At 39.1% G+C, this 12,283-nt stretch overlaps 1 protein-coding gene across 7 annotated transcripts in view; it reads right to left on the reverse strand.

The window, feature by feature from the left end:
• The window catches only part of LOC114052489 (transformation/transcription domain-associated protein), a 169,861-nt gene that overhangs the window by 67,954 nt on the left and 89,624 nt on the right, over nt 1-12,283 (reverse strand). For all 7 annotated transcript variants that reach the window (XM_027875135.1, XM_027875131.1, XM_027875136.1 and 4 more), the window contains exon 56: nt 9,856-9,991. In XM_027875135.1, the coding sequence (XP_027730936.1) occupies nt 9,856-9,991 (136 nt within the window). The remainder of the gene's footprint in view (nt 1-9,855; nt 9,992-12,283) is intronic.

Consider the following 12,283-nt stretch of genomic DNA (forward strand, 5'->3'; position numbering starts at 1 on the left):
TTCCAGTAATGACAGATTTAAGTTTTACAAAGTGCTTCTTTACAAGATTACTGTCAAGTAGGTAGTAAAAAGATTAGCATCTCTGTTCTACATGTAAGGAAAGTGCGACTGAGAAATTAAGTAACTTTTCAATGTCTCATAGCTAGTGATTGACAGAGCTCAAACTTGAACCCACATCCCTTGACTCATCTTTCTTTCTTTTTTTTTAAATTTTTTAAAGTTTTTTTATGGTAATTTTTATTTATTTTTTTTGTTTTCAACATTTACTTCCACAAGATTTTGAGCTCCAAATTTTCACCCCATCTTGCCCCTCCCCCCACCCCAAGATGGCATGCATTCTAAATACCCCTTCCCCTAGTCTGCCTTCCCTTCTATCTCTCCCCCCCTTCTCTTATCCCCTTCCCCTTCAATTTTCCGGTAGGGCAGGATGGATTTCTGTACCCCATTTCCTGTATTTCTTATTTCCCAGTTGCATGTGAAAACATTTTTTTTACACGTGTTTTTAAAACTTTGGGTTCCAAATTTTCTCCCTTCCTCCCTTCCCCACCACCCTCATTGATAAGGCAAGCAACTAAATACAGGTTATATATGTGCAGTTATGCAAAATATAGTAAACATGCTGTGAAAACCTAACTCTATTTCCCTTAATCCTATCCTGCCCACCCATTTATTCTATTCTTTCTTCTGACCCTGTCCCTCAGATGTCAGATGGCTCAATCTGATATAGGCTATACATATATCTTCCTATTAAACATATTTGCACATTAGTGATATTGTAGGTAAGAATTAGAACCAATAAGAGGAACCAGCAGAAAGAGGAAACAAAACACAATAGAATTTTTTAAAAAATAGCGAATAGCATGCTTCAATCTGCATTCAAACTCCATAGCTCTTTCTTTGGATGTGGATAGCATTTTCCATCATGTGGCCTTTGGAGATGTCTTAGATCCTTGCATTGCTGAGAAGGGTTAATTTTATCAATATTAACAGCAAGAGGTTGAAACCATTAGAGTTTACTGACTAGAGGACTTGGTGTGGTAGACCTGTGCTTTGGAAAACTTGACAGGAAGGCCCAATACAAACTTATGGCAATAATCCGGGTGAGAAAAAATAGGACTTGAAACAGGATGTTTGACTATGTATGTTCAGATAAAGAGATATTATGGAAGAAGTGACAAAATCTGTCAACAGATGGATATATAGTATGAGCAAGAGTGTGGAATTGAGGATGAAGTCAAAATTGAGAGAACCTGGGTTACTAGGTTTAAAACTATTGACTTGTCCCTTTTCCCTTACCTCATTACCATTCAATCAGTTGCAAAATTCTATAAATTTTATTTCCACAAGATCTCACATTATCTGTTCATCTCCCACATATTTTCACTGCCATACTACCTCAAGTCTTCATTACCTCTTGCCTGGGAAAGGAAAGAAAGTAAAACCAGAACAAAGATGACGGACTAGAAGAAAGGAAAGACTGAATTACTACACAATTTTGATAAGGGTAAAGAACAAATTTAGGAGAAGTAGGGCATGGAAGAGGTAGAAGAAGAGAACTGTGAATAAAGGGGAATTTTAGGGTTCAGAGTCTTGGAAATTGAGAAATTTAAAATGGTAAGGAAAGGTGTAGGGTGGATCACCCTAATAGAATGCAGAAACATAGTGGAGTTGGTCAACAGGATCAAACGCTACAGAGAGGTAAAGAAGGATGAGGACTGAGAAAAGACCATCAGATATGACAGTCAAGAGTTCACTAATGACTCTGGAGAGAGGAGTTTCAGTTGAGTAAGGAGGCTGGAAGCCAGACTGCAAAGAGTTGAGAAGTAAGTGAAAGAAGGGAAAGTGGATACATTCTGGCTATGAAAGAAAAGGGAAATATAGAACAACAGCTTGAAGGGATGGCTGGGTATAATCTGTTTTTCTCAAGAATGGGGAAGGAAGATTAGGGAATGTTTATAAGCCACAGGAAGGAGAAACTGAATACTGGGATGGAGCAGATGATTCTGGGGGATGTTGTGATGGAAAAGACAGTAGGGGATGAAATCCAGGGTCTATAAAGAAGGATTTGGCTCTGATGAGAAGGGTCATCTCTTTATCAGAGATTGGAGTAAGAGAGAATAAGGGATGATAGAAGATCTGATATGTAGAGAAAAGGGAACTCACTGTCAAGAAAGGATGATGTAAGGTTCTCAGTTGAGCAAGAGAAAGGGGGAAGAGGAAAGGTTTAAAAAATTCTCTGTGGGGCCCATGACAGAGAATTAAAAGGCAATTGACTGTGATAGATAATGTATTGAGCACAACAGGTACTTAATACATGCTAGATACCTACCAAAACCATTTCTATAGCCCAACTGAAAGAATAAAAAGCAGTTATTCTCCTCTAATGGATAACAATTGCCTTGTAAGTCCCAAAATATCAAGTGAAGAAAATAAATTATTTTAAATCTGGATGTACTGCACTTCAAGACAGGAATCAAATCAAAACAATCTACCCAATTCTGGAAAAACATCTGTACCCCTAAGTCTGTGGGTGGTAGTAGTAATTATAAGAGTTAGGACTAGGTATCATCAAATTCACTATGATAGTGCAACTGACAGAATAATAATGGATGCATAATATATCATGGTATTTCCTTTATATATAAGGAGACAGGGGTTAAGAGTCAATTGAAAAGAAAAAATATGAAAACGCTCAAATGTTTTCCTTACTTCTCTCTATAAAACATTAAATGATATATTCAGAAAATTTCTAATGAATAAGGAAATTTTGGAAACAGTGAGTGCTAACTCCTCTATGTATTGCTACTCTAGATCCTGCCCCCAACCCCCAAGTTCCAGCACTCACAATCTTGTGACCTATGCGTGTCTTCTTTTTGTCAGTTGTAACTCAAAATAAATCAATCATTGCATTTGTGCACACAATAGGCACATAGAAAATGCTCACTGTTTTATACTCACTGGCGTTACATCAGATAGAAGTTATCTGAAGAATGTAATTTTGTCTCCTGAGGCTTAGAAGTGTTGCTCATAAATAAAGAAATCATAGAATTAGCACTTTCCATGTAAAGTTGACAAAAGTTTATTCCCTTGCAAAACTAGGATATATTTGCTAATTGTTGTAAGAACTGGGATATCCTTTTTACTGAAAATCTCCAAACCCCAAACTAGTATTTTTTTCTTCAGCTGTTAAGTGATTTCAACTGGAAACACATAATACACTAAAAAGAAATGTAATCTATAAAACAGCAATTATTTGGTGTGATTTAAGGATCAAACCCCATCAAAGCAGTACAACAACCCAAATGCATGAATTTAACATTATGGAAAAATATGCATAAATCATAATTAACATTTACCTGCCTGGTACGTGGCAGGTTTTTTTTTTTCTCTCTCTCTCTCTGTATAAATGCTTCTGATGAAAGACAGCAACAGCTTCAGGATGCTAGCTCACTCATTAACTATTTTTATGAAACTAAGAGAACAAGAAGGTTGTTTTGTGATTGTGCGCTGAGCCCACAGGTCTCACTACTTATTTCTTTTAAAAGCCTATAGTCCTGGTGTCAACGTCGTACATTTTAGTTAATTGCTTAAACAAATTTTGCTGTGAAATGCTCATGCCTGAAGTTATTGGCATGATTAGCAGTTTAAGCCCAGAATGAGTTCATTAAAGTCTCTCTCTCTCTCTCTTTTTTTTTTTTTGCTTTTTTTTGGTGAGGCAATCGGGGTTAAGTGACTTGCCCAGGGTCACACAGCTGGTAAGTGCCAAGTGTCTAAGGCCATATTTGAACTCAGGTCCTCCTGACTCCAAGGCCAGAGCTCTATCTACTGTGCCACCTAGCTGCCCCTCATTAATGTCTCTTAAATCACTCTCTATGCATGGTAAATAAAACTTTGATTCACTGCTTAGTCATGTCTTTCTTGCCCCTTTCCACTAGCAATGTGCAAAGCCAACACAGAGAAGATGACTGATGGCACCCTATGACTGTTTATAATCAATTAACTGTTTTTGTTTGTTTGTTTGTTTTTTTTAAATTAACAGTTAATTTTTTTTAATTACATACTCTATCTCAAACTGTTCAGTCATATTTTACTACCATACAACTTGAGCACTTCAACTTTTTAAAATGTTCTTTGTTCAGCACCACTGAAATCAAAGGAGTGGCCAAGTTTTAGAGGACTGTCCCAGTGCTATCATATTAATTAAGTATTAACACCTTTAAGGTTCTGACCTCCTATATGCATGCTGTCACCCAGAGGCAAAGAGAAATCTACAGTTTTTAACCCCTAACATATAAAAAACCACACAATCTTCATGCCTAAGAGGTATTATGACCATCAAAAGAAACTAAGCAAACCTGAAACAGAATTCTAACAATTTGTCCTGAAGGTCCAATAAAATACAAACATCACTGCTTTGTGAAAATTCTTCTGAGTAATGAGAAAAAGCTTAAATATATTACTGTTGCAGCTCCTCATTTATTTTATCCCATAATCATTTCTGTTCTACATAGTTTACTTTCCTGAAGCCAACTGTATTAATATAATTCATACTCATTTTTACTTTGAAGGTGCAGAATTGTGTCAACAAAATCTACTGATAAAAAATCTGGTCTTTTAACTTTTCCCACATATAACAGTTAAAAGAACCACAAACCTCATTTCTCACATTTCTTCTCACAGTCCAGGTTTTTTAGCTAGGTAATTATCAACTACTTCATAATTTTGATTCTTAGGAAAGGATTAGAGAAAATCAGGTGGGAAAATAATTCTTCCGCCTTAAAAGATATATTTCATTTTGACAACCAAAATGCCTGGCAATGTTGTAAGTCCACACACAGAACTTCAGAGAAGCATTTTGGGCTTTTGTTGATATCATCAGTAATAGGCAGTGGAATAAAACAATACCTTGCAGAATTAGAGTCATAAGGGTCCTAAGAAGTTATCTAGTGCAAGGCCTCATCAAACCATGAAACTGTTACAACATCTCTGACAAATGGTTAGCTAATATCTGTTTGAAGAAACTCACAACTCTATAACACATTTCCTTTCCTTTTGGGACACCTTTATGTGTAAGGAAGGTGTTCATTATGCTGAGCTGAAATCGATCTTCCTACATCTTCCACCTACTGTCTAGTTCTACCTTCTAAAGTCAAGCAAAACATGACTAATTCCCCTTTCAAATGATACACCTTCAAATATTTGTATCTTGTAATGTAGCTCCCATCCTACTAAGTCTTCTCTAGTGGTCTCCAATTCCTTCAACTAATTCTCATACAGAATGGTTTTGAGTCCTTTAACTACCTGGACCCACCTCTTCCGTATGTACTTCAGCTTTACAATTAACCTTGAAAACAAAGTACCCAGAATTGGACATTAGCTTTATTGTAAAATACAGAAAGATGAATTACTGTCTTCCTCACTCTGAACTCTGGACTCTATGATTGCATGAGCTTCTTTGACTTCCATATGCCACAATGTTCACATTGAGTTTTCTCACTGGCTACTAAGATGCTGATGTCATTTCAGATGAACTGATACCTAAAAACAACTTCTTCCTCCAAAGGTAATACAGTTGATTTTCTTAACCTAACTGAAAGATGTCATGTTTATCCCCTACAAAGTTTAATCCTGTTATATTCTGTCCCATGTTCTACCCTTTCCAGATCTTTCTTGGATCTCAATTCTGTCATTCAATGAATCATCTCTCCTTTCCAACTAACAGTCATCCACAAATGTGATAAGGGTGCTGTGGTTTCATCCACATTTTTTTCCCAAAGTGTTGAACAGTAGAAGGCCAAAATAAAGCTGGGTGGCACACTAACAGAGACTTCAAGTCAATCAGAACCTATTAAGCACTTATTTTTGAAAGGCATTACAAAATACAACTTCTAGCAAATAAGCACCAAAGATTCAAAGACAAAAGCAGAAAAAGTCCTAGACCTCACAAGGAGCAAGTAGTGGAAAGAAAGACCTCAATGTCAATATATAAAATAAGAACAAGGTAACTTTGAAACGGACATACTAACAGCTGAAGGGAAGATGAAAATCTTCAAGCAGAAGGTGGTACTTGAACTGAGTTCTGAAGGAAATCAAGGATTTCCAGAAGCAGCGTGTTCCAGGCATGGGAGACAGATGGTAAAAAGGTATTGAGACATATCACAGGATCATAGATTAAGAGCTGGAAAAAATTTTAGAGGCTTTAAGTCCAATCCCATCATTCTACAAATGAGGAAACAAAGGATAAGTGCCCTATATGAGGAACAGTTAGGAAGCAATTACAGGTGGACCATGGAGTACATGAAAGGAATAATGTGAAAGAAGACTAAAAAGGTAGGAAAAACTCAGCTTGTGAAGAGCTTTAACTGTCCCAATCAGTTTATATTTAACCCTCAAGGTAACCAAGAATACACTGGAGATTATTGAGTAAAGGAAAGACATTGTCAGACATACACTTTAGAAAATGCAATTTTGATGGGGCAGAACCAAGATGGTGAAGTAAAAGCAGTGACTTGCTTGAGCTCTCCCCCAAACCTCTCCAAATACCTGTAAAAAATGACTAAACAAATTCTGGAGCAGCAGAATCCACAAAAAGAGCAAGTGAAACAAATTTCTAGCCCAAGACAATCTAGATAGTTGATAAGAAAGGTCTGTTGTGTCAGGCTGGGAAAGGAGCACAGTTCAGAGTGGGCCGTGCAGGCAAAGATGGGGCCGGAGGAAACCTGGAACAGGCCTCAGGGGACTGAATCACGGGAAACTGTGGCAGTTTCCAGACTTTTCAACCCACAAATGCCAAAGACAACTTAGAAGGTCAGTAGGAAAGGTCTGTCAGATCTGGGTGACAGAGGAGCATGATCCAGCCCTGGCCCTACAACAGCCTTGGGGCAGTGGCCACAGAAGCAGCGGTTGCTTCTGAAGCTCTCAGCCCACAGATGGTGGGGTGATACAGTGGCTGATCAGAGGGGGATTGCAGAGATCTCTTTGCTAGAACTAAGGCAGGATTCTCTTGCTTTGCCCATGCCTGGATCTGGGTCACATCCTGGGTAGCAGCCCGGGGGCAAGGAGGATTGCTAGTGTGGTGGAGCTTGTGGTGGTGGAGAGAGAATAGTCCTCACAGTTCCAAGGCAGAAAACAGTGTTTGTGGTCACTCACAGACCAGAACACAGGCCAGGAAAGGAGTAAACACCTCTCCTTTAATCATACCACCTTGGAAGTACTGAAAATTTACAGATCCCTAGAAGTATCTCTGAAAACAGCTGCACAAAACCCCTGAAGTATGGGAAAGCACACCCTCCATACTGGAAGCAGACCCCTCCCCTAACAGAGTTAAAAAGCAAGACTCAAGTGGAACATAAAGAGGTAAACAGGAAAGAGAAATCATAAGGGACTTATCAAAGGTTGAGCTGTTTATATTTCTACATGGAAAGATGTTACTTATAACTCATGAGACCTTTGTCATTATTAGGATAGTTGGAGGGAAAAAAACATATGGATAGATAGATAGATATAGGGCACAAGGTGAGTTGAAGAGGAAGGGGTGATATCTAAAAAATAAAATTAAGGGGTGAGAGGGGATACTAGGAGAAGGAGAAAGGGAGAGATAGAATGGGGTAAATTATCTCACATAAAACAGACAAGAAAAAGTCTTTACAGTGGAGGGGAAAAGGCAGGAGGTGAGAGGGAATGAGTGAACCTTACTTTCATCAGATTTGGCTTAAGGAGGGAATAACATACACACTCAATTGGATATGGAAATCTATCTTACCCTACATGAAAATGAGGGGGGAAAAGGATAAGAGAGCAGGGGGAATGATAGAAGGGAGGGCAGATTAGGGGAGGAGGTAATCAGAAGTAAATACTTTTGAGGAGGGACAAGGTCAAAGGAGAGAACAGAATAAATGGGGGGGTGGGATAGGATGGAGGGAAATACAGTTTTTCACAACTGACTATTATGGAAGTGTTTTGCATGACTATACATGTGTAACCTATATCGAATTGCTTGCCTTCTCAATGAGGGTGGGTGGGGAGGGAGGAAGGGAGAGAACTTGGAACGCAAAAGTTTTAAATATGAATGTTAAAAATTGTTTTTACATGCAACTGGCAAATAAGATATACAGGCAAAGGGGTACAGAAATCTAGCCTGCCGTACAGGAAAACAGAAGGGGAATGGGATAAGGGTGGGGAGGGGGGGAGGATGACAGAAAGGAGGGTAGATTGGGGGAAGGAGTATTTAGAATGCATACCATCTTGGGGAGGGGCGAGGAGAGAGATGGGAAGAAAATCTGGAACTCAAAATCTTGTGGAAGTGAATGCTGAAAACTAAAAATAAATTTAAAATAAACACAATTTTGACACCTAAAAGGAGGATAGATTACAGTGGAGAGAGACCTGAAGTAGAAGACCAATTAGAAGACTACCACAATAATCCACACAAGAAGTGATAAAGGTCTGGGTGACTACGCTAATATAGAGAAGATGCAAAATACGTTGTGAAAAAAAGTGTCTGGCAAATGACTGTTTATGTGGGGAAAGAAAAAGAGAAGTCAAGGATGACACCAAGATTGTAAATCTGGGTGACTGAAATGATGGTGATTCCTCCCCTCCTGCCCCTCAAAAGTAATAGGCAAATTCAGAAGAGAAGGTATTAGAGCAATAAGTGAGGGTGGGGGGAACAGAGAAAAGTTCCATTTTGAACATCTTAAGTCTGAGATGCTTCTGGGACATCCAGTTTTAAAAGTTCAACAGTTAGTTTGTAATTCAGGACTAGAGTTCAAGAAAGAATATCTCTGAGAGTTATCTGTGCAAGATGATAATTAAAACCACAGTGAGCTGATGTGGTCACCAAGAGTAAGTACTGAAAAAGAAAAAAAAAAAGGAGAGCTAGCCCAAAACAGAGGTTTGGGCAATAACCATGGATAGGGGCTATGGTATTGTTGATGATACTCCAAAGAAAATTAAGAAAGAGTAGACAGGAAGGAATAGCTAGGAGACAGCAGTGTCACAAAAACCCAGAGTATCCAGGAGGAGAATGTATACAATGTCAAATGCGGCAGAAATGTTCAGAAGAACGAGTACTGAAAAAAAGCCAAGATTCTTGATGACGACAGAGAGAGGAACATCAAATGAATGATGAGGTTTGAAACCAGATTACAAAGACTGAGAAGTGACAGCAAAGAAAGGAAGCAGAAGCAACAAGTATAAACAGCTTTTTCTAGGAATTTGGATGAGAAATGGAGGAGAGATATAGGATAACAGGTTAAGAAAATGACACCTCTCTCCCTCCACCCTGACCCCACCTTGGGACTGATGCATTTATTAGCAACAAAGAAGGAGTAATAGTAGAATGGAAGACTGAAGATTGGAGAGCAGAGATGATTGTGGCCGACAATCATTGACAGTTCACTCAGTAAACCAATTATGAACCCACCCAACTATACTATCATCTATCAACTTGGCATCCTGTTCACAATGGCAAAAGATTTTGCAAGATGGCTTATTAAAACCCAGAGAGACGATGTCAGCTAAATTCTCCAAAATAGTTAACTTCATCCAAAAAAAAGGAAAGGATGTAACTGGCATAACTCTTTTTTTCCTTCTCTTTAAATTTCTTTTTTTGGGGGGGAGGCAATTGGGGTTAAATGATTTGCCCACGGTCACACAACTAGTAAGTGTCAAGTGTTTGGTCTGAGGCCAGATTTGAACTCAGGTCCTCCTGATTTCAGGGCGGGTGCTCTATCCACTTCATCACCTAGCTGCCCTAGGCATAATTCTTTCTTAATGGATCTCTGCAGGATCAAAGTGAACACCTTTTTACCTTCTAAAGAGAGGCAAAGGGAAGCAAGGAGAAGAACATCTCACCTGAACCAGTGCTTCCTTCATTGCAGTCCAGTTGGATACTCTCCAAGCACACTCCAGCACAAGATAAGGATTTATATGTCCTTTTGACTGGCCATATTCTGTCAAAGCTTCCCACTGGTTTAACTCCTTAGAGCAGCTATATAAAAAAAAATTCAACAGTTCTATTAATTTCACAGACCAATTCAATCAACATTAATAAAAAATTATTTTAAAGTATTTCATATACTTTCCAAAACCAGGGGAGGAGGGCAGGGTAGGGAGGAGAAGCGTAGGAGAGAAACACTTCAAAAACAAATAGGCTTTCTTTATTAAAGTTAAGTACCTACAAACCAGAAATAAAATTTTCACCTTCTGAAAGTGAATCTACTTCTCATAGGTAATTAACTACATGATACCCTGAAATAGTTATGAACACAATTTAAGTTATACTTCAAACTGTCTACATCACAAATACCCAAGGAAAGTTTCTACCAATTATCCAAAAGGTAATTAGGCAGGACTTAGAGAGTTCCTCCCCATGTCCCTTTCACAGTCCACTTAAAGTAGTAGATAGTCCAATTTGGAATTTAAAATTTTCATTTAAAATTTTTCCTGCTTGTGCCTGCCAGGGCTTCCAGATACCTAATAGCCAGCAACACCACCTGCCAAGAGGTTGAACAGAACCTACTACTCTCTTGCCTTCTCCCCATTCACTGATACTTTGCCTGGACTCATTCCCCTGTAATAGAGAGAATAACTCAATTTCCTCTTACTCTACCCAACCTAGGGATTCTAAACCCTGGCTACTGAAGGGCAAATACCTAAACTCCTGAACTCAGCTACCTGCTCCCTCTTTACCATTCACCTCAAGCCTATGGATATAGTGCTTCCCTCCAGGCATACCTACCTGCCCTTCCCAATGCGACCTCAGGATTTCTCCCTCCATAATTAACAAAGTTCCTTTCAATTTGTTAACAATCTGTCATAGCTGACAGAAAGCCAGTTTGAGGCCAGATAACCTGGACTGAAGTTGTACCTCTGACATGTACTGGTCAGAAACTATAGCCAAGTCACTCAACCACCCAGGGCTCTAGGTAACTCTGAGACTTTAAATTCCGGACACACCATAAACCTACAATGGTAGAGGAGTTTCCTCACCCAGCAGTTCAGTATCCCAATAAAATCTCAGATTCAGTACCCATCCCTTCCTTTCTCTTGTTCCCCCTTCCACATTCTGGCACTCACTAAACTGTGCCCCACCCCCACTTCTAGATGACATTGGATCCACTGCCATCTATCTATGCTATCTAGGGCTATTTTTGCTTTTTCTCATACCCTCTTACTCACTGGTCTTGTTGGGGGAAATCAGAATACTTACTATCTGCTGTCACCACCTCCAGACCCTCCCTCTACTTCCATCACTCAGAAACTTCTCTGCCTCTCCCTCTTTAAGATTAATATTATTTAAATTTATCACTCAATTCAGAACCTGCTTATTATCTACTGGCCACCCCCCAATCTCAACAAGTAGTGACGAGTTCAGTGTCTCCCTCTCCACTCCAACTTCTATTTTCACGCTATGAGACTTGCTGTTTCCCAGTTTTTATTTATTCAATTCTAGACTCCACCTCACCTCCACTCAGAGATGGTAGTACCCTTGACCCTGCCATCACCAGAAGGGTTCAACTTTCATGTTCAAGAAATCCAAAATTCCTTTACCCAATGATAACATTTTATCATTCTTTCTTACCTTACCATACTTAACCCTATTCTTCAAGTTCATCTTGACCTACAATATATGTAGTTTCAATAGTTTTCCAAGCTATCACCCCTGCTCTGGCTACATCTTCTCTCTTCCCAATCTCTAACTCTTACTGAACCAGTCAACTCTATACTATTTTCTACTCTTAAATATCATATACCCTTGACCTGAACATGACCTGCCAGACCTCAACCCTAGATAATATCCACCATTGTCTTTCTTTGGTCCCACTAAATAAAGCTGAAGGGAGCCATGAAACCATACTAACCAGGTCTACTTGATTTCTCCCCAATTGATTCCCTATCACAGAGAGAGAGAACAGCATAGTAGCTATTCCAAAACTTCTCTACTCTCCTTAAGCATCCCATTAGCACCCCTTCACCACTCTCAGTTGAAGACTTCAACTCATACATACAGAAAAGCAAAAACCTGAGGCTATGTGCTGAAACTAGAGAGCTCCCTCTTTTTCCTTTTTCATCTCACATCCCTCTGACATCATCCCCCACTATCTTCTCCTTCACTTCTGTGTCAGATAATGAGATGGCCCTTCTCTTTACCAAAGTTAACTCCTTTACATGTACTCAATCTCATCCTGTTTTCTCCAGCAGATGGAACCTATTATGATCTCTATACTTGCACTATTCCTCAATCTCTCCCTATCTACTTCTTCCTTCCTTGCTGCCTACA

The sequence above is a fragment of the Vombatus ursinus genome, unplaced genomic scaffold (genome assembly GCF_900497805.2).
Source record: "Vombatus ursinus unplaced genomic scaffold, bare-nosed wombat genome assembly UNPS02014807.1, whole genome shotgun sequence".
NCBI classification, from domain to species: Eukaryota; Metazoa; Chordata; class Mammalia; order Diprotodontia; family Vombatidae; genus Vombatus; species Vombatus ursinus.